The sequence below is a fragment of the Molothrus aeneus genome, chromosome 16 (genome assembly GCF_037042795.1).
Source record: "Molothrus aeneus isolate 106 chromosome 16, BPBGC_Maene_1.0, whole genome shotgun sequence".
Classification (NCBI taxonomy): domain Eukaryota; kingdom Metazoa; phylum Chordata; class Aves; order Passeriformes; family Icteridae; genus Molothrus; species Molothrus aeneus.
The window spans coordinates 15440904-15467650 of NC_089661.1; the positions used below are offsets into that span (position 1 = coordinate 15440904).

Sequence of the window (26747 nt, forward strand, 5' to 3'; positions counted from 1 at the left end):
GCTGTGGGCTCTGAGAGGATCTTGGCAGCAGTGGCTGCAGGCAGGAGTGTGCAAGGCCTGGTGAGGAAAACATCCCAAGGCAGAAGTTCCTATTTTTAGCTGCACAGTGCAAACGCACGGAGCTGCTGAGGAATTCATCACCTGCCCCGGGAGATGGATGGTTGGGATTGTTCTCTGAAGGGAAGATCTATGGCAGAGGGAATTGTGCTGGGGTGTTCTGGCCACTGATGAGTGTCTCTGGTGGTGGCGCAGCTGAGGAGGAGGAGGATGAGGATCACTGAATGTGATCCCCGGTGCCTGGGACATCCTCCAGCCCCACACAGCACGGCTGGAGCAGGACCAAGTGCAGCCCTGCCTGCAGCCACGTCCCTGCCCTGCTCTCCCCATGCCCAGGGGCTTTCTGCAGGGTCCAGCACAGCATCAGGCTGTGCCCTCCCCTCTCCTGCAGGCACTGTGCTCCTGGAAGGGTTTGCCCAGGCTGGAGTGGTGGGCTGGCTGTGTTCTGCATGGCTGGGTGTGCAGGATCAGGCACTGCTTGGATTTAGGGGGACCAGGATTTTGGAGCTCTGAGGGGGCAGAGTGGGGCTGCTCCTGGCTCCTGGCCTTGGCACTGGGCTGGGGTGTCCCTGGGGCAGGGGCTGTGCCTGGAGAGATGCTGAGCCACCAGGAGCAGCTCCCTGGCTGCACATGGCTGCCAAAACCAACCTCAGGGTTTTAACGAGCAGATTTAATTCAGTGTCCTGCTGTTTTGGGCAGATTTCCCTATCGATCCCTGATCTATTTTTGCAGCCGCCGTTGGAGGTGGTTATTTGTGTGTCTGCTACATCACAACTCAGCCCATTTCCTCCTGGCACAGCAGTGTTTGTGCTCGCAGGGGCTCCCTGGGCTTTGCCAGGTGGGAATTTGGTTCCTGGTGTGGCCTTGGCATGGGGCTGGGCTGCTCCAGTGTCACAGACACATTTCATGGAAAATCCTTTCCTGAGGATTTTTCCTCCTGAGAAGCTGAGAGGCCTCAGGAACAAAATGCCAACAATGGTTATCTGCTGCTGTGGAATGCAACAGGTGCATCTGGGATTGGGCTCATGTGGTTGTTTCTAATTAATGGCCAATCACAGCCCAGCTGGCTCAGACTCTGTCCGAGCCACAAACCTTTGTTATCATTCTTTCCTTTTTCTATTCTTAGCCAGCCTTCTGATGAAATCCTTTCTTCTATTCTTTTAGTACAGTTTTAATGTAGTATATATCATAAAATAATAAATCAGCCTTCTGGACCATGGAGTCAGATCCTCGTCTCTTCCCTCACCCTGGGAGCCCTGTGACACGGTCACACTGCAGCGTCCCTCCAGCCCCTCCTCCACTGCAGTGCCTCCTGAATTCCTGCAATAAAGGACAACCCAATCTGTCCCTCACTCCCGGGTGGCCTGGCCCGGTGACACCACAACCTAATGACATTTCTGGGTGGCTGCACTGTCAGTCCCACAGCTCATTACTGGCACTAATTAACTCTGTGCTGCCCCAGTGCCTGCTTTGATCTGTAGTCACTAATGCCATTTATCCCCATTCTGACAGGAATTTGCCCCCCCTCAGCTGCAGGAGATGCCTCCAAGGCCCAGTAATGACATTTGAGGGGCTCCTTTTCCATGGTAAAAGTGGAGCCCCCGTGCAGGGCGGTGCTTGGGCAGCACCACTGGAGCCAGCACCAGTCACAGCTCCAGGGTGGGGGTCCCCGGCTGCAGCCCGAATGGTGCCACTGAGCAGCTCCCCATTTGTCCAGTTAATTGCGAAGCAAATTGATCCATGTATCCAATTTAACTTTAAAGGCTTTAATTAATGAGTTCATGCGTGTAAGAGCTGGGAGAGGCCGGGCTGTGGGTGATGCTGAGCCTGGGTTGTGCTGCAGCTTCAGTGCCGTGGGCTCAGGCACTGGGGACGTGCCAGCTGCTCCTGGTGGGGTTCACGGGCACTGTGGGGACCCTGTGATGGCATCTGCCCATCCTGTGGGGACCCTGTGATGGCATCTGCCCATCCTGTGGGTACCCAGTGACCCAGGCTGTGGCATTGCCCATCCTGTGGGGACCCTGTGACCCAGGCTGTGGCATTTCCCATCCTGTGGGTACCCAGTGATCCGGGCTGTGGCATTGCCCATCCTGTGGGGACCCTGTGACCCAGGCTGTGGCATTTCCCATCCTGTGGGTACCCAGTGATCCGGGCTGTGGCATTTGCCCATCCTGGGGGCACTGTGGGTACCCAGTGATTCTGGCTATGGCATTTCCCATCCTGTGGGTACCCAGTGATCCGGGCTGTGGCATTTCCCATCCTGTGGGTACCCAGTGATTCTGGCTGTGGCATTGCCCATCCTGTGGGTACCCTGTGATCCGGGCTGTGGCATTTGCCCATCCTGGGGGCACTGTGGGTACCCTGTGATTCTGGCTATGGCATTTCCCATCCTGTGGGTACCCAGTGATCCGGGCTGTGGCATTGCCCATCCTGCAGCTGCTCTGGGGGCAGGATGGGCTGGCCGTGCTGGCTCTGTGTGGCAGCACTGTCTGTGCACGTCTCAGCAGCCGTGTGGTTTCACCCCATTGCCTTCCCCTCCCTCCCTCCCTTCTGCTGCTCTGGGCACTCGTGGCTGTGGATGGTGCCAGGGCTGCAGCCAGCGGGGCCTCAGTGTGTGATAATGCTGCTCTTAATTGAGGACCATCTGCACTCGGTAATTTAATTTTTCCTGCATCTGCAAGGTTCCAACTTTGTTTATCTGATGTCCTGACGATTATTTAACTTCAGAGCATCGTGTTTGTCCACCCTGGGCGCTGCAGGCATTCCACTGCTGCCCCTGCTAGACGAGCTTTCAATAACCTTTGCACTGCCCCAGGAAAAAGGACACAAAAACTGAGATTGGGAGGGGCAAGAGCAGAGCTGAGGTGCAGGGATGGTTTTGCTGCCCGAATTGTGGCAGGAGGCTGCACTGCTGGGAGCGTTACCTCTGCTCTGACAAGCAGTGAGACGAGCAGGAGCCCTGAGCAGCACAGCCCCTCCCTCAGCAGCAGGGCTGGCAGCACATTTCACATCTCAGTGCCTTGACACACCACATCTTTTGTCTTTGGATGCTTATTAGGAGCTCAGCCCCCAGCTGTGCCTTGGAAGGGCTGACAGGAGGGAATTGAGGCATCTCCTTAAAAAAAAAAAAAAAAAAAAAAAAAAAAAGAAAAAATAATTGGAAGCTGGAAAGTCACTTAGCTGTGGTGTGGGGGGGGACCTGGGCATCTGGTTCATCTGAACATCTTGGACACTTCCAGATATGGCACAGCCACAACTTCCTTGGGATGCAGGCAGGGATGCCAGCACCAGTGATGCTCTGGCTGTGTCTCCTGCCTGCAGGAGCACTCCTGCAGCTTCTCACCCTGGATCCCTGCTCTCTTCCACACCCAATCCTCAGAAAATCAATTTTTTCCCCAGGCTGGTCCAGCAGCACCTGGATCCCTGTGCAGACTTGAATTAGGTCTAAGCATTCACCTCCCTAAAATATAGGTCAGCCATAATTAGTGTGACTGCTGCTGGCTCCGTGTTAATTAACTCCTGAAGTGGGGGTCAGTGCATGTGGGGCACCTCTGCAGCTTCAGCCTTTTTGGCTGCTCCCCAGGTGCTTCAGGGTGGCTTTGGCCTGGGTGATCCACGCTCAGGGCTGGGCCATGGGGTCTGTCCCTGGCACCCGTGGTGTCCTGCCAGCCCTGGAGCACGGCCACGCTGGGCACATGGCCACGTCCCTGGGCACAGCCACACTCTGCTCTGAGCTGGAGGTGCTCACAGTGTGCCCATGGGCCAGGGCACCCTTTGGTGCTGGGTTCAACGTGGCACTCGTTGTGTCCTCGTCCCTTGTCACCATCCATCACAACAAGTGTCCTCCTCCCCTTGTGCCAAGAGCTGGGGCCAATGGTGAAACACAGAGCCTTTGCTTCCTCTGCAGTCCTTGGCAGGATCCCTGGCATGATCCCTGGCAGGTGCTATTGGCACCTGGCTGCCAGCAGCTGGGAGTGGTGTTTGGAATGGCACTGTGCTGGTGCAGGGCCTGTGGGATGAACCTGTGGGATGAACCTGTGGGATGAGCCTGTGGGATGAGCCTGCGGGTCCAGCACCTGCACAGAGGAGCATGTAGGGTTTTGGAGAGCAAGGTGAGCTCGGAGCATGGATCTCCTGCAGAGCATAAACCTGCCCCTGCATAAGCCTCACCTGTGGCTCAGGTCAGGACAGGGCTGTTCCCCATCCTCTGGGATGAGGTGGAGGTGGAGGTGCAGCTCAGCGCTGTTTGCTGAGGCTGTGGTTCTGCCCTGGGGATGGCTCTGTCCCTCCTCACCTGGGAGCCCTGGGCAGAGGCACCAAGGTCCAGGGAGCACTCTGTAGCAGTGGGAATGCTGGGTTTTAGGCACTCGAAGCCTTCAGGAGCCCTGGTGTCACATCCTGGGAGAGGCTCAGCTCCACATGTGGGGAGCCCTAAACCCCTGGCCGGCTCCCCGAGCCCTGGCTTTTCCCTGAGTGCCTCCCTGCTCCCCCACCCCAGTCCCTGGTGCCTATTTTTACAGCTCCTGGGCTGTGAATCACTTCTCTCCCCCGTCTCAGTCGCTGCCTTTGAAGGTATTTATAACCCTGGGCCGTCTCCCTGCGCTGCCTGAGCAGAGGATTCAGCGCTCCGGCTCCCTCCTGCCCTCTCCTCCTCACCACATCCTTGTGTAGATGTGCAGGAGATGAGATGCTCCCTCTGTCCTTCTTAAAACTATCAATGAAGAGCCTCACCAGCACCTGAAGGGGTGTGGGATGTGCAGGGATAGGTCTTGGCATGGATCCCTGGGGGTTTGGTGGCGCTGGAGTGGCTGGTGGCGTGTCCAGTGCCAGGGTGTGTGTGAGCCAGCAGAGCCCAGCTGGGGTCACAGCAGCCTTGGCCATGCCATGCCCTGTGACACAGGAGATGGGAGCATCCCAAACCAGCTCCAGAGCAATGGGAGGAAATGGGGTTTAAATGATCAGCAGAGCAGCCACCAGCTGCCTCGTCCCACTGGTGTGCTGTTCCCTGGCCGTGTTTCCAGCACGTCCCACTGATTACTGTGCTAATTTCTATGGATCTGGCAAGCAAATTAATCTCTTCTCTGCTCCTTCCCCTGGGACCCCTGCTCTGTAGGCTTGCATTCCTTCAATGTTTGGAGAGGCTGGTGCAGATTGCTGGGATGGTGGCTGCGCTGGGACATGGTCAGGATCCATCTCCTGCCCTCCCCATCTGGCACAGCCACCCTGAGGGGCTCCCACACAGCTCCCAGCTCTGCCAGGGTATCCTTCCACACAAAATATCCCATTGGCTTTGGGGAAAACCCACTGTGGAGGGACACTTCCCCCTCTCCTCCTCGGTTCCACCTTTTCTAAAACCAAGCAAAACAGGGGGGGGAAAAACATACTAAGAGAGAAACCAGGAGAAGAACAGTCCAAGAGGCAGGAGCAGGAATTATTTTTAATTTGCTGGCTGCATGTGAAGTGGTTATCTCTGTCTTTTGATGATAGTAAGGTGGGATGTTGGTGCTCATTAATTTATGGCCACCGGTCTCCAGCCTGAGCTGGGTGTGGCATTGCCAGGGTTTAGGTACCCAAATAGATGCAACTTATGCTGATACAGGGAGAGATCCTCTGGCTGGGCCATGGTGAAAATGGCTCTGCAGGTGCTGGGACCAATGGATGGGAGTTTGAGAAGCAGGAGAGGGGATCAGCCCGAGGGTCTTGGGGGGAACACTGGCTGGGATGGGGGCTGGCTGTGTCTCCCTTGGCATCGTGCAGCTGCACTCACCCCTCACCATCCTTTCCATTCTCTTCCAGAACAAGGTGCTGACGGTGGATGGGGTGAAGGTGAAGCTGCAGGTATGTCCCCATGTCCCTGCAAGCATCTCCCTTGCTGCCCTGGGTGTTCAGAGATGGCCAAAGCCCCTCTGAGGACAGAGCAGAGGAGCACCCCCAAAATGGGGCCCCACCTCTATCCTTTGTGCTCATGTCTGCTGCCCTGGATCAGCCTTACAGACCCTTCTGGCTGCTCTGTCCCCTTGGCAGGAGCCTGCACAGGGCTGGGAGCTGTTCTGGCCACAGTGATCCCCATCCCAACCCTGCAGCCAGAGCTGCTCCAGCCCCCTCAGACCTGACAGTTCCTCCGAGCCCTTTGCCTGCAGCTCAGTAACACAGATCCCCCAGGCAGCAGCAGCACTCTGCAAACCTCCTGCTGCATTAAGGACTGATAAATCACATTAGCAGGTCCCCATGCATCCATCTGCTCCATGGATTTAACAATTAATGGCCGTGTTGGGAGCCCTTGGCCACGTTGTGTCCCCACACCGAGGAGCGGGAAGGCGCTGCCTCCGTATTTATCGCTCAGGTCATTTTTCCTATTGATGTCCCTGGCAGCAAAACCTGGAGAAGCTTCCTGGGGTTGCACCATTCTGTTTGGGCTGGTTTGTGTGGGTTCTGCTCAGGTCTGATCCCTCTGCTCCTGTCTGCCTTCCAGATCTGGGACACGGCCGGGCAGGAGCGCTTCCGCAGCGTCACCCACGCCTACTACCGGGATGCCCACGGTAAGCAGGGCCGCCTCTGCTCCTGGGATCCTGCTCTGGGTAAGCAGGGCCACCTCTGCTCCTGGGGAGCTCCTGGGGAGCCTCTCCCTCCTGCAGCTCTGGGTAAGCAGGGCCACCTCTGCTCCTGGGATCCTGCTCTGGGTAAGCAGGGCCACCTCTGCTCCTGGCATCCTGCTCTGGGTAAGCAGGGCCACCTCTGCTCCTGGGATCCTGCTCTGGGTAAGCAGGGCCACCTCTGCTCCTGGGATCCTGCTCTGGGTAAGCAGGGCCACCTCTGCTCCTGGGGACCTCCTGCTCCAGCTCTGGGGACCCTGAGCTGCCACTGCAGGCCAGGTGAGCCAGAAATCACTGGAGTGTTTTCCATGGGAAGCAGCTGCCGTGGATGGAGGGGGCTCTGCTGTCACAGACACATTTTATGAAAAATCCTTTCCTTAGGATTTTTCCTCCTGAGAAGCCGAGAGGCTTCAGAAACAAAATGTAAACAATGGTTTTCTGCTGCTGTGGAATGCAACAGGAGGATCTGTGATTGGGCTCATGTGGTTGTTTTTAATTAATGGCCAATCACAGTCCAGCTGTCTCAGACTCTCTGGTCAGTCACAAGATTTTATTATCATTCCTTTTCCTTTTCTTGCAAGCTTTCTGATGAAATCCTTTCTTCTGTTCTTTTAGTGTAGTTTTAATATCATATATATCATAAAATAATAAGTCAGCCTTCTGCAACATGGAGTCAGATTCTCATCTCTTCCCTCATGCTGGGGCCCCTGCGAACACCAGCACACTGCAAACACCAGCAGTGTGAGGTGTTGCTGTGCTGGATTTCAGTGTGTTCTGTGTCTCCCAGGGACCTCATGGCCAGAGGGGCTGTGTGCTCTGTGGGCTCGGTCTGGCACAGGCACTAACGGGCTGTCCCTCTCTCCACAGCCCTGCTCCTGCTCTACGATGTCACCAATAAAGCCTCCTTTGACAACATCCAGGTACAGCAGCAGCCTGGGCCCTCCTGCCGTCCCCCACGTGTTACTGCCTGGGTTGTGGTTGGTTGTGGGTTTGGTCAGGAGCTGTGTGCTGCTGGTGGGAGCTGTGGTCACTTGCAGAAGGGCTCTGGTTACTGCTGAGCACCTGCAAGGGCAGGCAGGGGACAGGCAGGGAAGGTGTTCCCTTTCTCAGCACATAAAGGGTGATGGATTCACTGCTCCAGCGCTGGAGACAGCAGGCAGTTCACACCATGGGGCCAGGGATTCCAGGGAATTAGAGCAGGTTTGATTGGATTAGGCTGGATTAGAGGGCAGGGAAGCCACCCCACGGCTCAGGGAGGTTGGTTCAGGTGCCTGCTGGGAGCAGTGTGCTCGGCACAGGGGCAGCACGTGCAGGACATGGGCACGGGGCACATCCCAGGGGCTGATGTTACCCTGGGAAATGGGGATCTGCTAGCAGCCAAGGTGGGGTGCTGGGCTTGCTTGGCCAAGTGGGTCCCCCAGGGCTTGGGGGAACCCCAGGTACCCCCTTGTTGACAGGGATCATCCGTGGAACATCCCTGGCATTGCCTGGAATGGCAGCATTGCCTACTGAGGGTGTCCATGGCAGGACTGGGGCAGCTCCCCATCACTCCCATTCCCTGCTCCTCCTGGAGCCATTGCCAACCCCTCTCTTTGGCTGTGTCCCTCCAGGCTTGGCTGACAGAGATCCATGAATATGCACAGCAGGATGTGGTCCTCATGTTACTGGGAAACAAGGTGAGCCTGGCCCCAGAGCCTCCTGTTCCTCCCACGCTGGAGGCACGGGCAGGGGAGCCTGGCAGGGCATGAGGGGACAGGGAGGGTCATGCTGGTGACCTTCCAAATCACCACAAACTGCTCTTTGCCATTCCTGGTGCAGGTGGATTCAGCCCAGGACAGAGTGGTGAAAAGGGAAGATGGAGAGAAGCTTGCCAAGGTGGGTGAGGTACCTGAGGATGTGCACAGGAAATGGTCGCCTGGAGACCAGTGACCCAAAATACACCTGGGAACACTTGGCTTTTTTCCCCTTGTCATGCTCTCCCCTTTCTCCTCATCTGTTCTTCCTTTAAGTTTCTACTAACAACTCTTGATTCTTTGTCCTCAAAAATTACTCCCTGAGAGCCCTGGGAACACCCCTGGTGGCACTCCTGACAGGGCTGTGTCTCATCCCACAGGAGTACGGGGTGCCCTTCATGGAGACCAGCGCCAAGAGCGGCCTCAACGTGGAATTAGCGTTCACAGCCATCGCCAAGTAAGTGAGCAGAGCAGTGGCCTTGTCCTCCAAAGGAGCTTTAGCAGTGTCCAAGCCACGCTGAGATCAACTGAGCTGCGCAAGGCAGCTTGGAATCATAGAATCCTGGGATGGCTTGGGTTGGAAGGGACCTTAAAGCCCATTCAGTTCCATCCCCTGCCATGGCAGGGACATCCTCCACCATCCCAGGTTGCTCCAAGCCCTGTCAAGTCCTCACAGGGAAAAATTCCTTCCGAACATCTCATCTATCCCCACCCTGCCAGGAAAAAGCCATTCCCTGTGTCCTGTCACTCCACACCCTTGCCCAAACTCCCTCCCTGGCTCCTTCCAAAATCCTCTCCCTGCCAGAAGCAGCAGTGTAAGAGTAACATCCTTCCCCTTTCCCAGGGAGCTGAAGCACAGGTCCATGAAGCTGCCCAACGAGCCCAAATTCAAGCTGCACGACTACGTGAAGAAGGAAGTGCGAGGCTCGGGCTGCTGCAGGTCCTAACGCGTGTTTGTACAGAGACTCAGGCCCGTGGGCAGTGTGTGCATGTCCGTCTGTCGTGTCTGTGTCTGCCCCCAAGGCCAGCTGAGAGCAGGGCACAGAGCAGCAGGAAAAGCTCTCTGGGATTCTGCAGCCCCCTCGCAGCCATCGGCTCCGGCTCCCCTGGCCAGCATCCCTGCCCTGCTCACAGGTGGGAGGAGGGTGTTGGGGAAGGGGCTGGGCTCTCCCTCTGTGCCTGCTCTGTGAGGCTGCTGTAACCTTGGCGAGAGCCAGGCTGTGATGTAAGGGAACCAACACCTTCTCCCCACCTAGGAGGAAAAAAGTCCTGATTTTTTTCTGGGTAGGAGAACGTCCTGAATTCCCTTTTCTTTGCCTGTGTACCTGGAATTCAGCTGAGAGCCCTGGCCAGGGGCGTGCAGGAAGGATGTGTTTGAAGGCAGCCATTCTTGTAGGTGCTTTCTCCTGTCTGTCCATCCCTGTGAGGTGGGACACGGTTCCACGGTGAGGGATTCTCCTGTTCCCTGCAAAGGCAGAGCTTGGCTGAGTGAGCTCCTGCACACCTGGCTGTGTACAGAGATTTCTGAACGTTCATCCCTCTGGGAAAGGCTCTGCTTCTCCTCCTTCCGCCCTTTCTGGTACTTTGAGAAGAATCCTAATGTATTGCAGCTTATTCTAAGTACCTTCCTGTAAGTGTGATGGTGTTTTCAGACTGCAACAACGCTTTGATATCTTCAAAGTTCTCTTGGGCAGCTCTTTCTTTTCACCGCAGAGAGCTGGGGGGAAGCTGCAGGCAGTGATTTCACAGGCTGCAGACTCCTGCCAGCTCTCTTCAAGGGCCTCCTCACCCCTTTGGTCTGTGTCAGGCTTTTGGCTGTTTTTTTGTCAAGCTGCACTTCTCAGCACAAACTTGAATCTGGATGAAGTGTTTGGCCTTTGGCAATTTTTCCCTTTGAAAACTCCACGCACACATCAGCAGGTGCCCGCTGCGCCGAGCCTCTGGTGGCTCCTCCAAATGGAACAGAATAAATCACCCATATCCTTTGCCCTCCAGCCAGCACCAGCCCCCCCAGCTGCTGACTCAGATACCCCTGCCCCTCATTTTTCCTGGGATTTTGGCTCCAGCACTGCTTTCCTGATGGGCACAAGGAGCCTCTGCAGCTCCCACGTGCTCCAAGCTCCACTCCTCAGGGAGCTACAGCAACACGAGCAGCTGCAGCTTCACAGGGTGAAAAGGGATCTTAAAATGAACCAGCTTTTTTCCCTAAATAGTATTTTAGGGGAGAGACAATTCTTAAAATTGTCCGATTTAAATTTTAAAATCACCTGTGGGAAATCCATTTGTGCAGGAACATTTGCATTCCTGGCAAACCCTGCTGTCAGTCGTGCAGGAGCAGCCAGGTGAGCTCTGTCATGGGGGGCTGTCAGGGCCCCCTCACCCCAGTAATTGGGTTTTGTGTGGGGCAGGACCAGCCTGGCAGCTCCATGGCTGTTTCCTCATCCTGCCTTTGGAGCAGCAGCAGCCCCATCCCGAGGTGACAAGGAGCCTCCCTAAAGGCAAAACTTAGGATTCCTAAAGGATTAAGATTCCCAATGTCAGGTTGCTACCATCCCTCTCCCTCAGACTGGCATCTGTCTGGGTTACAGCTGCTCACTTCTTCCTCAGCGTGGGTCTAAAACCGACAAAAACCCCCTTTAAATGAGGAAGATGTAACTGTTTCCCTTTGGAGCACTTCCACCCTGCCTGTGGGGAACAGACCCTGCTACAGCAGAGGCCGCACAGCCCTGTTTGTGGTTTAGACCTGAACTTCGAGCAGGCTCAGCCCCTCTCCCAGTGTGGGACCGGTTTCCCAGTGCCTGCACACTGGGCTGGCCCCAAGCTCCTCCTCACGGCCGTTTGGGATTTTCCACGGGCCTTTGCTGCCACCACGCGGAACTGCTCAGCGCAGCGTTAATTATTCCCGTTAATTGCTCAGAGCACCCAGCCATGTGCGAGGGCTCGGCCTCACCCGCAACATCCCATTTCTGCTGGCTCTTGTTTACAGCTTTCGGTTCATTCCCGTTAATAAAATTTTTTAATAATCTACATGGCTACAGCGGTGTTTTGATTGCCTAAACACACAGCGCTGTTAAGTCGTTCAAATATTTCAGTCCAGCCTTGAAACCATCTGGATCCACATGGCAGAACCGGCGTACGATAGTTTCAACTGGATATTGGGAGCATTTCTCCCCAAAAAGGGCTGTCCAGCCCTGGCACAGCTGCCAGGGGCAGTGCTGTAGTCCCCATCCAACCAAAGTGACTCCAAGACGCCAATGAAGGGAATGAGGCTGAGAAAAATATGTTAAATTTCAATGCATTCCAGTTGCACTGGGTATCCACACAATATTTCCAGTCGGTCTGTAAAGGTACAGGTCTCCCATGGAAACTGTGATAAACAGAAGCAAAACTCGAGACTTTTTAAAACTTTATTCACCGTAAGCTACAAATATTTATATAGAAGCTTAAGTACAAATACGACAGTAAGACATTCACAATTAAAGCTGGTCTTGAGTGCGAAAACCTTACAGGAGTAGCTTGTTATTTTCTACAGAGCTAAACAGAAAGATTTTAATTCTCAATCTACACACGGCAGCACTAGAGTTAAGAATGTAAATGCTTGCACTTACTCACAGTACTGCACCCATCACCCTGCAAGATATTCACCTCGAACTAACCCAGGAGGAGTAAAAGTCGGCGAATTCTTTCCTCCAGCCCATTCCGCAGCTGCTTCTTTGTGCTTCAAGAACTGCCTCGTTGCGGAGCAGGAGCATTTCCCGGGGCCCAGCCTCACTTACCGCCAACACCGGAGCAGGGAACACCGCCTTTTACCGGCCCACAGCGCCGGGGACCGCCGCGGATCGGGCACGGGGGTTCGGGACGCCGGCACCGCCGAGCCGCAGGCCGCGGCCGCTTCCCGCCGAGCCTGAGGGGAGAAGGCAGCGCGTGAGGGGAGGAGCGCGCCCGCCCGCCCGGCCCGGCCGCGGGCACCGCGGGCCTCAGCCGTGGCTGCTCAGCAGGGGCTGCGGCCGCCCGCCGCCCTCAGACGAGGTGTCAGAAAGGTAAATGTGGATCATCAGCGGCCCGCCCTCGATAACAGCCCAGTTACCGGCCCCACTCCCTCCTCCCCGCCCCGCACATCCGGCCCCGTCCCGCACCTCAGGCTGGAAAAAACACACGCGTTCTCCGCTACGTCTTTTATGGCCACTGCGATGCAGATATTGGTCAGGCTGCTGTAGGTATAGCCAATCATCAGCGGTTGGCGTGACCACCGGCCCGCCTCTCCCAGCGCTGATTGGTCGCCGTTTTCCTCCCTGCCAATGGCGACGCGCAGCGCAGCGTGGCCCGAGGCGGCAGTCGCCGCCTTCTGATTGGTCATTGCTGGAGGCCGGGCAGAACCAATAGCAAGAGTGGTTGTAGCACGGAGTGACTGTCTGCGGGGGCTGCTGGGAGTCGTAGTCCAGGCGGTTCGACGGCGCGGGCAGGACGCGGCGCACAGGACTACAAGTCCCGAGGAGCGCTGAGCGCGGCTCTTCCGGGCCGGGCGGCGGGGGGCACCAGGCCCGGGCGCGATGTGCCGGGACCGGGCACCGGCGCTGCGGCCGCCGCCGCCGCTGGGAGGTACGGGCGGGCCGGGGGGAGCCGGGCGGGCCGCGCCGGGCGGCTCCGGCAGGGGAGGGGCCGGGCCGGGCCGGGCCGGGGGCGCCGGGCCTCGGGCCGGGGAGGTGCCGGCGGAGGCGCCCCGTGCCCACCGGCCGCTGTGTGTGGGGTGCCAGCGGCTCTGCTGGGGCGCTCCGGGCATCCCGAGCATCATCTGCGCTGCTCCGTCCCGGTGAATCCCGCCAGGCCTCGCTCGCCGCCCCCGCTGCCCTCCCGGGGTGTTCGCTGGCTCCCATCGCAGTCTGCGCTTAGCTTTGGCTTTTTCTGCTCAGTTTTGGCGTTTTGTGCCCCGTTCCCTGTCCGAGCAGCACGTGTTGCTGCTGGCTCTTTCCTGCCCTCGCAGTAAGCTCCTTTCCCTGGGGTTTGGGCTCACAGTACAGAAAATGTGGGCTGTCTGTGGGTCGGTCTCTGTGGCTGCCGCAGAACATGTGCAGGTCCGGATTGTGAACTGTGGATTGTGGATTGTGCCCTTCTCTTCTCGTTCCACACGAGCTCTCGGGCTCTGTCCGTGTGTCCCGCTGGCAGAGGCTGCCAGGCTGTGGGATCGCTGAGCTGTGAGCTGGGGAGGGCAGCGGGGAGGATTCCCTTGGTTCCACATCTCTTTGGGCTCTGCTGGGCTCAGACACAGCCACAGGAGCAGGTTCGGGTGTCCATAATGCCAGGTCCAGGCTGGTGTCCCTGCCAGGGTGTAGCTGTGATAAGAACTGTGACCCAGCAGTTGTTTCTTCCACTCTGGCACCGTTCTGTGCCTTTGTTTCAGTCCCAGCTGTGTGATTTTGCCTCCTGGGGTGTTTTCCCCCCAGCAATGTGTTTCCAGGCTGCACTGAGCAGTCGGGTTCCTCTTAAACAGCTGCAGCATTTTGGCCTCCAGGGTTTGGCTGCTTCCCACTTCCAGTCCCAGCGAGGATGGTGGGGCTTGCAGGAGAGGGTTTGCAGGTGAAGGATGGCTCCAGAAAGCCCTTGATGAGTGGAAGCAGTGCGAGATCACGGAATCCCAGAATTGTTTAGGTTGGAAAAGTCCTCCAAGACCACTGAGTCCACCCTGTGCCTGATCCCAGCCCCGAGCCCTGAGTGCCACATCCAGGTGTTCCTTGGACACCTCCAGGGATGGGGACTCCAAACCTCCCTGGGCAGCCCCTTCCAATTCCTGACAACCCCTTCCGTGAAGAAATCCCTCCTGATGTCCAGCCTGCACCTCCCTGGCCAGGGAAATCCTAAAATCATGCAGGAAGCTGCAGGAGCAGGTCCTGTCTGCAGTGTGCTGGATCCTCTCCAGGCCCTGGGGTCCCTGTCTGGAGCAGGGGAGGGACAGGCTGAAGCCACCCAGAAGCTCCATTGCTGGGTTTGGTTTGTGTGCAGGTGACACTGCCTGAGAGAGGGAATGTTTTACCCTGTGGAAATGGGAAACCTGAGCCTCAGTGGTGTTTCCAGTCAGGGGATGCTGTACCTTCCCTGCTAGCACTCAGACAGGGGATTTCATGTTCATTGGGCTCAAGGAAGGATAAAAACCCCAGTCCATGGTGTTGGGGTGGTTTGGTTCCCTGCCCTGGGGGATCCCAGGGTGAGCCCTCCTGTGCAGCCTAGAGCCATGTGTGCACACCTCATGGAGGTTTGTGTCCCTGCCTGAAGCCAGCCCTTCCCTTAACAATCCTGGGGCTCCACAATGCTGAGGTGCTGCTGGAGCCTCTGGGAGCCCTGCAGGCTCTGAGTGTTCCCAGGGACCTCCCAGGCCCTGCTGGCCCTGGGTGTGGAATTTCCTGGAGTCTGACTGTACCTTTCTCACAGGCTATCCCAGCCAGACCAGGTGTGCCAGGAGGGGTGTACTGGGGAGAAAATCCTTCCTGGGTTCATGCTGGGATTACGTGGCCGTGTTCAGTCTGTTGGAACTCTCCCCTCCCAGTTTTTATTCCCTTTGCCATGGGCATGGTGAGGCACACACCAGCACGTCCCTCTGCCCATCAGGGGGTGTAGGGACAGCTGGGACCAGGAGGGAGGCAGCTGCCTGCTCAGAGGGGTACCTGTCACCCCTCTCTGAGCTCACCCCAGGAGCCTTTGGCAGCAGCACCCCAAATTGCCCATTCAGGCTGCTCCTGCTCTGTCTTGAGCACAGCCTTGGAGCTTCAGGGCCACCTCTGAATGAGGTGTCCCGGGGCTGGAGGGGGCAGTGCCTGCTCCTGGGACAGCCTCAGCTCTGGAGTCCTGGCAGTGGAAGTTCCCACCAGCACCAGTGTCTGTGTTTTGGGCAAGTCCTGCTCCCCAGCTCTGCCTTTTTGTGGCTGTTCCTGGGTACCCGGGTTTCCCTGGATTGTCTCTCCAGGCAGAGAGCGTGTTGCTGTTGTTATACAGAATTCTGAATAGTTCGGGAACTATAAAAGAGGGTGAGAAACTCCAACTCCCCTTAAAGCAAGCGAAGAACTTTTCTGTCTCCGATCAGAGGGATAAATCCTTGTGCTGGGACAGGGTTGTTTTTCCTGCACTAGACTGAACCCGGAGCAGCCGGGGCAAAGCTGGGAGGCAGCTGGAGATTGGCTGAGCTGTGGGATTTTCCAGCTGGATTTACATATCGCCCACTGCTCCGCATGCCTTTGTGTTTACATCACTGGGGAGCGATCCACACTCGCACGCTGCAGCGGAAGAGGCACTTGGGCCGAGGAGAAGCCTGTCCCCAGCCCAGAGCTGGGCATGCTGGTGGCATCTCTTTGGCCGAGGAGAAGGCTGTCCCCAGCTCAGGAACTGCTGGTGGCTTCTTGCCGGGCTCTGCTGCTCCAGGATGGCAGGGGTGAGTGTGCTCCAAGGAGAAGTGTTTGCTCCAAGGAGAAGTGCTTGCTCCGGGTGCCGGGTGTCAGGCAGCATTCCCGCGAAGCTGCTCCCCTGCAGCAGTGAGGGAGGAACCGTTTCCATCCCTCCAGGAGGTACCTGGATCCTGCAGCAGTTTGGGAGTGAGGGAGGAACTGTTTCCATCCCTCCAGGAGGTACCTGGAGCCCTGCAGCACTTTGGGAGTGAGGGAGGAACTGTTTCCATCCCTCCAGGAGGTACCTGGAGCCCTGCAGCACTTTGGGAGTGAGGGAGGAACTGTTTCCATCCCTCCAGGAGACACCTGGATCCTGCAGCACTTGGGCAGGGGTACCTGTGGTCCGTCCAGCAGCTGCAGCTGTGTTGGGCTGGTTTTATGGTCCTTCAGAGTGACCTTTGCAAGGGTGTGGAGTGCTTGATTGCAGCAGCCCAGCAAGTGTGTCCTGAGGCTGGTCTGGTGTTCCAGAAGTGGGAAATCCTGGCTGTTCCTTGGGCAGAGCTGTGAGCACAGAAGCCACGCTGGAGGAGAGGCTGTGTCCCCTGGAATTCTGAGTCACCCTGGGGCAGAGTTTAATCCGTGGTGTTTGGGGTTGTGGGACACTGAGTGGTGCTTCTGTCTCAAAGCTGTCAGTAGATTTGCCATGGTGGAAGTGTCCACGTCCCCTGGTTTCTTTTGGAATCAAGGATTTGGTGCTGTTTCTCCCAGGATCACTGATCTGATCAATGAGTGTTGGTGTCCAAGGTGCCTCCTGCTTGCTCTCAGTGGCAGAACCCAAGGGAGCTGTACAGAAAAAGAGCAGGTGACTGGAATTTGCTGGATCTTTTTGGTTTTTTTCCTGAAGGAGGTGATGCATTTCAGCTGGATCTCTGAAGTGTTCTAGTCTCATCCAGAGGGCAGAGAAGAGTGTGTGTCACGAGGTGCCAAAGCTTTGGAGGATGTTGGGGGAACAGGGGGTGGAAGTGCTACTTCGTGCTTTTTGAGTCATGGCTATGGGCTCAGGTTTGCTGTGACTTTAATCTGGAAGAATCCCATCGTGTGGTGGGGTGGTTCCAGCTTTCCAGAGGAGGCAGTGCAGCCAACCAGAAGGCAAAGCAGCTGGAAAAGGCCTCAGCCATGGCACAGGAATCGGGGAATAAAGGAGAGAGGAGCTTTGATTGCTTTGGGTCTAGCAGAACTCCAGGAGAGCAGAGTCCAGGTGACACAAACATTGCTCTGGCTTCCTTGGAAGAGCAGAGGCCAAGTTTCCCCATGCCCCAGTCTTTGCTGCTGCCCTGCCGTGTGTTCAGGGGTTTTCAATTGAGCTGCAAGCCCCTCTCTCTGTCACATTTGTAGCAGGGACACCAAGAGCAGAGCTGTGCCAGCCCACAGTACCCTGCAGGGTCCTGGCAGCCTCTTGTTCTCTGTCAGACAGGTCTGAGGAGCACCAGGAGCACTGCTGAGGTGTGAGTGCTGAGGGTGACTGCTCTCAGCTCTCCAGTGTGGTGTCTTCCATCAGGATCTGGCCGTTCCCTCCCAAAGAACTGCAGCAGCACTGAGATTTTTGCCTTGGAGGGGGAGGGTGTTGTTGGTTTCAGGGCTAGGCTGGGGTTTTATTCTTTTTCCTTCACCAAATCCATAATTTAGCAATGTGATGCTCTCAGAAGGGGTCTGTTCTTTGAGGGAGGATGTGGAAGAGCACAAGCTGTGAGAGGCACAGCACGCAGCTGTGCAGTGGCAGGGCCAACTTTTAAAGCACCTTTTGATTAAGGTCCTTGTGTGGCAGAGCTGTGGATGTGCCTGTTCCTGCCCAGCAGTGCCTGAGGAGCTGCTGAGCCCACACAGGACAATTTCGGTTGCAGGGTCAGAGCTGGGCTGCATAACAAAAATGGTGTTGTAGGTGGATCCTCCCAGGTTACCTGAAATGGAAATAAAACTTCAAATGTAGCTTTTGTGTCATGGAACAGCACTGAATATTGGCCTCTATTCTAACTTCTAATTTAATTTTATTTTTCTGGGAAAATTGAGGTGCTTCATTTCACCAGAGCAATAACTTTTGATCCAGCTGTGGGCACATTTGAAAGCTACAGCTTCAGGTTTTACCATGAAGTATTGCAAATATTCTTCTATCCCAAGGCTTCATTATCCTTTAGGAAAAGCACCCTATGAAATGCTTTTCCTTTCTGAACTCCATTTGTTCAAAGGCATGGCAGTGTTCAAACAGCTGTTGAATGTGCTCTCTCAGTCCTGCAGTCAGTGCAAGCGCTGGTAAAAGTAGCAGCAATTAAAAATATCCCTTTTATTTTTATTGATGACGGCTCAGTACAATTATGGTCTCACTGTAAGACACTCAGAAGAGCTGGTGTGACTTACAAGAAAAACTCACAAACAGTAAAAAGACTGTTCCACAGATTCATCAGGTGGAGGTGCCACGTCTGTCAGTAAGGCTGAGCTTCTGTTCATGTTTTATGTCCTTCCTGCACTGACTGACATCTGAAGAGTGTAAGAAATGTCCTGCTGGGTCAGGTGCTTTAGATTTTAGCTCATCTGCAACCTCTTTGTCTCCTTAGTTTTATGGGGTTTTTCATAAGCTCCTTACCACCAGCTGGTACTGACTGCTGGGCACAGCTGAGTGTCACCTGCAGCCCTGGTGCTTTCACTGCTGCCCTTTATTGCCCATCCTCACCCGGGGCTGGGCCAGGCTGGCTCAGCTGTGCTGCTGGGAGCCCTGGCCAGGTGTTCTGGGCTGCCTGAGGAGTGACCAGGGGGCTCCACTGCCTGCCTCTGCTCTGGTGTACCCTGAGAGGTGTCCGTGCATTGAAAGGTGTCCCCTGAGAGGTGTCCATGGATGGAGAGGTGTCCATGGATGGAGAGGTGTCCATGGATGGAGAGGTGTCCATGGAGAGGTGATCCCTGAGAGGTGTCCATGCATGGAGAGCTGCCCCTGAGTGGTGTCCCCTGAGTGGTGTCCCCTGAGTGGTGTCCCCAGAGAGGTGCCTGTCTCAGGACCTGCTGTATCTCTGCCTGCTCACACCCTGTGCTGTACAGGTCAGGCCAGATGCTGACAGCCCTGGTCACCCTGATGAGCTGCACCTGAGGTGCTGCTGGTCACAGAGTGGTTAATTACCCCAGAGTAGTTAATTACCCCACAATCACCCTGTGCCCTTGGCACCTGCGAGTGCTTTTGTGGGAGTATTTCCCTGGGATGTGCCAACACTCTCAGGGATGTGTAACCCTTGTGTTGTGAGTGCAGTGTTTGTTGTAAGAGGAACAGGTCTTACACCATAAATACCCAAGCAGTGAGATAAGGAAGTTCAGCCAGCCAGGGCAGGATAACCCGTGCCTGTCTCTCCCACTGCCAGGCACTCCTGCTCTGGGACAATTTGCCAACCCAGCAGTTTCCTTGGGGTGAGTAACCTCAGAGAGAGGGAATTAGCCAGGCCATGGGTGCTGATTCTCCTGCCAGCGCTGAGGTGCAGTCACAGGTTGATGTGTGGCTGATCCTGTTGGGTCTCCCCTCAGCAATGGGAGAAGGAGCACTGCTTCCCTCTGCAGCTGCTGCTGGTTGGGTTTCCCTTGCCTGAATTACTAAAGTAGGATTTTAAGGCTTTTCTTCTCATTGAGTCTCAAAAGCCTGGAGTTGATCCCTGTGATGTGCAAATGCTGAAACCTATCGCTGCCCCCCCTCACATCTGGTTGTGATCAGCTGTGGGATTTACTGAATATTGCGTCCCCACAGCTTCCTTTTGCCGGGGGAGATTCCCCCCCTCTTTGTTTACTGTAAAAAGCACTGATGTTGCATGTTAAAAGAATTAAGTCCAGGCAAGGAGAATGTGCATCACAGGCTGGGTTCCCAGCAGCAGCCCCCAAGGGGACACTCAGGCCTGGGAGCACAGGACAGTGTAGCTGGCAGGGTTCAGATGCCAAGCAAAGGTGCAGAGATCTGGCAGAGATCTTTGCAAGTGCTGTAGGAAGTTGGTATTAATGTTGACACCATCAGCTCTTTTCTGCCTCCTTTTAAATTCTTTGCTATCAGTGGGAAAAGGTTCTCAGATGGGAGAGGAAGGTGTGAGGAGCTTGTCAGACAATGCTCTGGAGAGGCATCTGCTCTGCTGAAATGCTCCTGTCTGTGGTGGGTGCAGAGGTTTGGGCTGAAATCAGATCTTGCTGGGGTTGTGCAGCCTGGCTGATATTCTGCTGATATTCTGCTGGAGATGTTTTCCATTGCTCACATTCCTCTGGTCTCTGCTTGGAGCAGACACCAGCAGGCTCCCTGCTGCTGCTGCTGCTGCAGGTACCTCGCTCAGCCAAGCTGCAGGCACAGGGCAAGCTCATAACCAGTGGGTGGGAAATCCCTGAATTCCACATTCCCTTCCCCAGTTTGGGTTTATTGGAGCTTCCAGGCAGGGATTGAAGGGTCATGGCAGTGGCTCAGGTGGCTGCAGTCACTGTTTGTGGCACATCTGATCCAACCTTTGATGATATCGCAGAACTCCTCACACTGTCAGTTTATCCCCATTTTTGTTTTCCCTGTCTCTGAGTGTTTCCCATTGCTTGAGTCTCCATCTGTTCATCTGGAGGTGATACATACCCTGAAAGTGAGAGGGAATGAAGCTGAGTCTCCAGACAGCCCTGATCCTCCATCAGGGTGGCTTTCCTCTCTTTCCACCTGGGAATGACTCTTTGCCCTAAACCCCACGAGGAATATTTGATATGCAAGGTTCCCTTAACCTTCACTGACGTGGCTGATGAAGTGGGAGCAGATCCCTGCTCCTGCCTTTGAGCAGGGCAGGATAAAGGGGGTGTGAGTAGGTGTTGCACGGATTCGTATCCCTGGAAATTTGAATATTTCTCTATTTCCAGCCAACTATGGGAGGAGCAGAGTGCTGAATCCCTTTTCCAGAGAAGAGTGGTGAGCCCAGGTGTACTGCTAGATGTGGGGAACCTACATTTTAGGGATCTACATGTTACTGGACATGAGATAATGCAGCCTTGAGATGGGAAATCCCAGGAGACGCAGCAGTTCGTGCCATCGCTCATGGAAGTACTTGCTTTGCTTAATTTATGAGCACTGCATCATCTGGAAACCCCAGCTGGAGACCTCTCATCTTCAGCCTTTGTAGTTGGAGAGGGGAATCTTCAACCTTGTGCAGAAGGGGGGAGTTTTTGCCGGGAAGAAGCTCAGGGCTCCAGTGGCTCATCCAGGGCTGCCAGAGGCAGAGGGCCTGAGTCAGTGGGGCTCAGAAATCCTGGGGCCAGTGGCCAAACCCTTTGTCTGCCCTCTGCCACCTCCCACCCTCCCTCTGCTCTCTGTGCCCTCAGGGGATGAAAGGATAATCAAAGGATCCAGTGGCCAAAGCCAGACCTGTGGCTTGCTGGAGCCCAGCTTCAGACTCTGCAGGTCTCCCTGATGCTGCAGCACAGCTCTGCTTCATTCCTGCTGCTTTTGAGACAGCTCCAGACTCTGTGCTCAGCATCTCCTCAGGGATCTGGCATTTGCAAGCAGCCAGGACAGTGCTGTCACGTGTGTGGAAAACATTATCCAGACCCCTGGTTTTCAGATGGTTTTGGGCTTGGTTTCGGGGTTTCCGTTTGTTTGGTTTTTCTTTGGATTTTTTATAATTTCTGCCCACAGTTGTTTCTGGGAGTTTAGACCCGAGCAGCAATCCCCTGCTCAGGGTTCTGCTGCTCCTGGCTGCCTGCCAGCTGTTGGATCCAGAGCTGCAGGAGCACTGGAATTGCTGTGTCAGGCCCCGAGCAGAGCCTTGGCCGAGGACAGCCCCAGAGTCACCCTTGCAGCGTTCAAAATGTGTGTGCAGGATGTGCCCAGCCCCGTGTGCCAGGGCTCTCAGGGAAGTGGGAATCCCTGCACAAATCCCAGCTCACAGCTCTGCTGGGATCCTGGCTCTTTGGGAGCCTCAGTTTCCCTTTCTGTAAAGTGGAGAAATGCCAGTGGATTTATAAAGAGCTTGGAGATTTAGGACTTGTCAGTCCCAGGTAAGAGAAAACCAATTGCTAGAAAAACCTGAGACATTTCACCTCCCCAGTGCCAGGCTGAGCTTTGTCCTCTCTGAGGGAAACTCCTGCCTGAGCCAGGAGCTTCTGTGTGATGGCAGAGGAGCTGCAGCTCCTTCCTGAGGCTGTCCTGGCTCTGAAGGAGACTGAGAGCATCTTGTCAGATTTGCTGGGACAGCAGCATAATTGTGCCCTGAAGCAGTATCAGGTTTCAGCAGAGGTTAAAGAAAGCAAATTCCACGTGTTTCTGCAGATTACTGTTGTGGAATTCTTGACTTTGCAAACTTGAGCCTAATGAACCGGTGGAGGGGGAGAAATGAGGCTCTTATTAAAAGATAATTATATATTTTAAAAATGCTGAACACTCACTCAGGAACAATTTGCAGGGATCTGACTTTGTCCTTGCCTCTTGCTTCTGAAAATCCAGGTCTGTGTGAGTTTAGGTAAACACTTGGGCTTGTGCTGCAGGAGAGTGTTCTCTGAGCCCAGGGAAATACCCACAAGGAGCCTAACTCCCTTTGTGTCCTTCTTCTCCCACAGAGCAAGCTTCCCATGACTAACAGATGCTGGCCTAGATTATGAGCTCAAACAAGAGCGCTCGCTACAATCGTTTCTCCAGTGGCACTACAAACATCACTACTGCTGAGAACACTAACGGGGTAAGGCCACTGCTGCTGGCACAGCAGCACAGCCCTGCTGCCTTTTGAAACAGGCTATTTGCCTGCCTCTTAAAATCTCACTCTTCACAGAGAAAAGCTGGGAATGTGTATGCAGCATTTCACCAGCTCAGGCAAAACCTGAAGGCTTTAAATGCCCTGACGTTGTTTTTTTCAATATTTCAGACAAGAATGGAAACAACTTTTGGACCAGCCTTCTCTGCTGTGACCACCATCACAAAGGGTGGGTATTTAATGCACTGTGTGTGGTTGTTGTCCTTTTACAGATCATAAAGCTGTTGGGAGAATCTCTCTGGTCATTAACCAGGTGTTGAGGGGCTGGGTTTGCTGTTATGTGTCCTGACAGGATGGAAATGAGCAGGCACAGGAATTTTCTCTCCTCAGGCAGACTGAGCAGTAGCACTGGGAAGCCTTTGCTGAAAACAGAGTAGTACAACAGGGTTTGATGCTGAGCTCAGCACCAAATCTTATTGATCCCTGTGACAATCATCACCAATGCTGAAAAATTCCATCTTCCCTCTGTGCCTGACTGTGAGTCACTCTGGAGCTTTGGTAAAACCCCGTGGCCCCTTTTAGCTCAGACAGGAGGGGATGCAGATCTCCCTGCTCATTTACAATTCCCGTGCCTTGCTCCTCAAAGCTCAGCAGGTGAGGGGAGCCCGAGCCCTGGCACGTGGGGGGGAATGTAGGAAGAGGCCTGGTTTCATTTTGGGATACAAATATCCTTCCTTTAATAGCAACAAAAAGACTTGACACTGATTTTGATAAGGATATGAACATCTGCCCGAGAAAAATGTTTGGATTACATTTGTCCTGGACTCTGGATGGTTTTGGACTCCCAAATATTTGCATTCAGACTTTTATACGTATCAGAGTCAGTTACATGATCTCTATACAAATATTTAATATTTAATTTAGCATGGCTCCCCTGTGCCTCAGGGATATCCAGACCTCCCTGGATCCTGGCAATTTTTACTGGTGGCTGAGATACATGGGAGTACAAAGTTTCCTTTTAATAGTATTTTTAAGGATATTACCTGTGCTTTTTGCTGGGCAAGCTCTGAGATCAGGGTCGTTCTGCCTGTGCTGATACATCCAGTCATGAACCAGCATTGCAGAATCCCTAGTCTCTTCCTTTTCTAAGGAACACTGACAGCTACAGAGGCTGTCCCATAGCTTGGCAATGTTTCTGAGGAGCCTAAATGCTTGTCTTTATTTTTTAATTCCCTGTAAAGCTGATGGGACCAACACTTTCAAGCAGCACCGTCGGACCCCGTCCTCCTCCAGCACCCTCACCTACTCCCCACGGGACGAGGATGATGGCATGGTAGGTGTTGGCAGGACCCTCCTGACTGGTTTAGCAGATCAGAAGTGAAATGAGAGGTGTCTGGAGCTCCTCTGGCCTCCTCTGCCTCCCTCATCATTCTCTGTGATGTGTGCCCCAGAGGCAGGACCAGCCTCAGCATTGCTGGTGCCCTGGGGACACAGATCATTCTCACCTGGGCCTTTAGGCTGGAGCTGCTGCTGCTGCTTTTCACACTGCTTGAGATTGTTATGTGGGTCCAAAGCCTGGGAACTGCAAATCCCAGAGCCTCCTTGAGAGGCAGTTCCTGGCTCCAGGGAGAGCAGGGAGCTCAGGAGGAAGCAGCCCCTGCCAGGATGTCTGGGCTGTGACTGGGGCAGGCACTCTCCGTGTTGTGTTGGATGGATCCCAGCTGGCTCTGCAGTTATGGCCAGAGAATCCATTCCTATTCCCACCTCCAGATGGGGCCTCTGACCACAGGGAGCGGGTTTGAAACCTGCAGATTGGGATGTTGGACACTAAGGGCTGTGCTGGGCTTCCCACACAAACCATTCCTGTGCGTCCCAGTATCTTGGTGGTAAAGCAGTTCCCAGTTTTGTATCCAGTTTTATCACTCACTTCTGAGTAAGTTCTTTTAGGGGAATTTAGTGATTCAACAGTATTCAGGGTTAGCTGCTTGGAGAGAAATTAAATTAGGTAAATCAATTGAATCAAGAACAGCAACAGCAAAGCAAACCTTGATGAAAGGATGGTCCAAGGCTGGACCTTGTCCTGTCCCTGGTGCTCCTGCCACATCTCACAACCACAAGCTGTGTTCAGATCTAAACATGTTAGTAACAAACTTCAAATGAAATATTTGTAGAGTTAGGTTACAAGACCCAGTTTCCAAGCCAGGCATAAATGGATCATTGCTGCTGGAGTTAGAGACTGGGGTCAGCAACAGTGTGGAGCTGCAGCACTTCTTAAAATAAATTTGACACCAGATTGCAAAGAATTTTATTGTCAGCATCCTATAAAGTTCCTTCTGTTGCTCAGAGATCTTGCTGTGTTTTATGTGAGCCCGTGGGGGTTTTGTTTGTTGTTGGTCTTTTTTCTAACAAGTCCTTTGAAAATGTGCCTGGTGTCCTTGGCAAGTGCAGCTCTCCAGCCCACCACTGACCCCAGGAGCTGGGCCAGGGCTCAGGCCACCCCTGGCTGTCAGCACAGACCCTCTGGGCTGAGGGCTGGCCTCACAGTGCCCTTTTCACAAGCTGGGCAGTTCTCACAGGGCAGAGGGGAGGATTTTTCCAGAGGAGGGGATGCTGTGAATATTCCATTTAGCCAGGTCTGATAAAGAAACTCCCTGACTCCTTTGAAAACCCCGCTGGCACAAACTGGGGTGTGCAGCCAAGAATGGGGGAGATCTCTGCTGGGAGCCAGCTTCAATCCTCTTGGACAGTCTCAGCCCACTTTCCCTGGAGTGTTAAATATTCTTCAGCAAAAACAGTGAGAGGATTAATGAGTGGTTCAGGAAGCAGCGTGAGGTGCTGACAAACCAGAACCGCCTCGGTCCTGCTCTGCCTGCTGCTCCAGGCAGACTCACTAACCCTCTTAGGAAGCTTCATTTGCTTTGTCAAGAAATAATCTGGGATTTCCCTTCCTCATCACTGAGTTTTCCCTCCTCCAGAAGCTGCCAAGGGCTTCTCAGCCATCAGAGAGACAGCTGGAGAGGAGTCAGAGCCCTCCTGTGACCTCCACCGCCCTTTTTCTTTCCTTGTAAAACTGCTGTTCATGAAACAGAAGCAGAGCAGTGTGCTGTGTGTGCAGGGCAGGATTGCTGTCCATGGAACAGAAGCAGAGCAGGATTGCTGTCCATGGAACAGAAGCAGAGCAGTGTGCTGTGTGTGCAGGATTGCTGTCCATGGAACAGAAGCAGAGCAGTGTGCTGTGTGTGCAGGATTGCTGTCCATGGAACAGAAGCAGAGCAGGATTGCTGTCCATGGAACAGAAGCAGAGCAGTGTGCTGTGTGTGCAGGGCAGGATTGCTGTCCATGGAACAGAAGCAGAGCAGTGTGCTCTGTGTGCAGGATTGCTGTCCATGGAACAGAAGCAGAGCAGTGTGCTGTGTGTGCAGGATTGCTGTCCATGGAACAGAAGCAGAGCAGTGTGCTGTGTGTGCAGGATTGCTGTCCATGGAACAGAAGCAGAGCAGTGTGCTCTGTGTGCAGGATTGCTGTCCATGGATCAGAAGCAGAGCAGTGTGCTGTGTGTGCAGGATTGCTGTCCATGGAACAGAAGCAGAGCAGTGTGCTGTGTGTGCAGAATTGCTGTCCATGGATCAGAAGCAGAGCAGTGTGCTCTGTGTGCAGGGCAGGATTGCTGTCCATGGATCAGAAGCAGAGCAGTGTGCTCTGTGTGCAGGGCAGGATTGCTGTCCATGGATCAGAAGCAGAGCAGTGTGCTCTGTGTGCAGGGCAGGATTGCTGTCCATGGAACAGAAGCAGAGCAGTGTGCTGTGTGTGCAGGGCAGGATTGCTGTCCATGGATCAGAAGCAGAGCAGTGTGCTGTGTGTGCAGGATTGCTGTCCATGGAACAGAAGCAGAGCAGTGTGCTCTGTGTGCAGGATTGCTGTCCATGGATCAGAAGCAGAGCAGTGTGCTGTGTGTGCAGGATTGCTGTCCATGGAACAGAAGCAGAGCAGTGTGCTGTGTGTGCAGGATTGCTGTCCATGGAACAGAAGCAGAGCAGTGTGCTCTGTGTGCAGGGCAGGATTGCTGTCCATGGATCAGAAGCAGAGCAGTGTGCTCTGTGTGCAGGGCAGGATTGCTGTCCATGGATCAGAAGCAGAGCAGTGTGCTGTGTGTGCAGGGCAGGATTGTTGCTGTCATCCTGCCTGGGCACAGTGCCACAGGTTCCCACCTTGCTGTGCCTGCATGGAGCTGGAAGCAGGGCTGTGCTGGAGCTTCCACATGCAGGCTGC

At 54.6% G+C, this 26747-nt stretch overlaps 2 protein-coding genes and 1 non-coding gene across 3 annotated transcripts in view; 2 read left to right on the plus strand and 1 right to left on the minus strand.

The window, feature by feature from the left end:
- Nucleotides 1-11410, plus strand: part of RAB26 (RAB26, member RAS oncogene family) — a 28662-nt gene extending 17252 nt beyond the window's left edge. Inside the window, exons 3-9 of the mRNA XM_066560576.1 lie at nt 5854-5895; nt 6530-6596; nt 7518-7570; nt 8261-8326; nt 8469-8525; nt 8764-8840; nt 9228-11410. Coding sequence (XP_066416673.1) covers nt 5854-5895; nt 6530-6596; nt 7518-7570; nt 8261-8326; nt 8469-8525; nt 8764-8840; nt 9228-9330 — 465 coding nt within the window. The 3' untranslated portion in view covers nt 9331-11410. The remainder of the gene's footprint in view (nt 1-5853; nt 5896-6529; nt 6597-7517; nt 7571-8260; nt 8327-8468; nt 8526-8763; nt 8841-9227) is intronic.
- A 945-nt stretch (nt 11411-12355) lies between these two features.
- Nucleotides 12356-12446, minus strand: LOC136563714 (small nucleolar RNA SNORD60). The gene has a single exon (XR_010784643.1). It is a non-coding gene; the product is annotated as a small nucleolar RNA SNORD60 (small nucleolar RNA).
- Nucleotides 12447-12883: 437 nt separating this feature from the next.
- The window catches only part of TRAF7 (TNF receptor associated factor 7), a 30796-nt gene continuing 16932 nt past the window's right edge, over nt 12884-26747 (plus strand). Inside the window, exons 1-4 of the mRNA XM_066560660.1 lie at nt 12884-12982; nt 22348-22466; nt 22650-22707; nt 23720-23811. Coding sequence (XP_066416757.1) covers nt 22386-22466; nt 22650-22707; nt 23720-23811 — 231 coding nt within the window. The 5' untranslated portion in view covers nt 12884-12982; nt 22348-22385. The remainder of the gene's footprint in view (nt 12983-22347; nt 22467-22649; nt 22708-23719; nt 23812-26747) is intronic.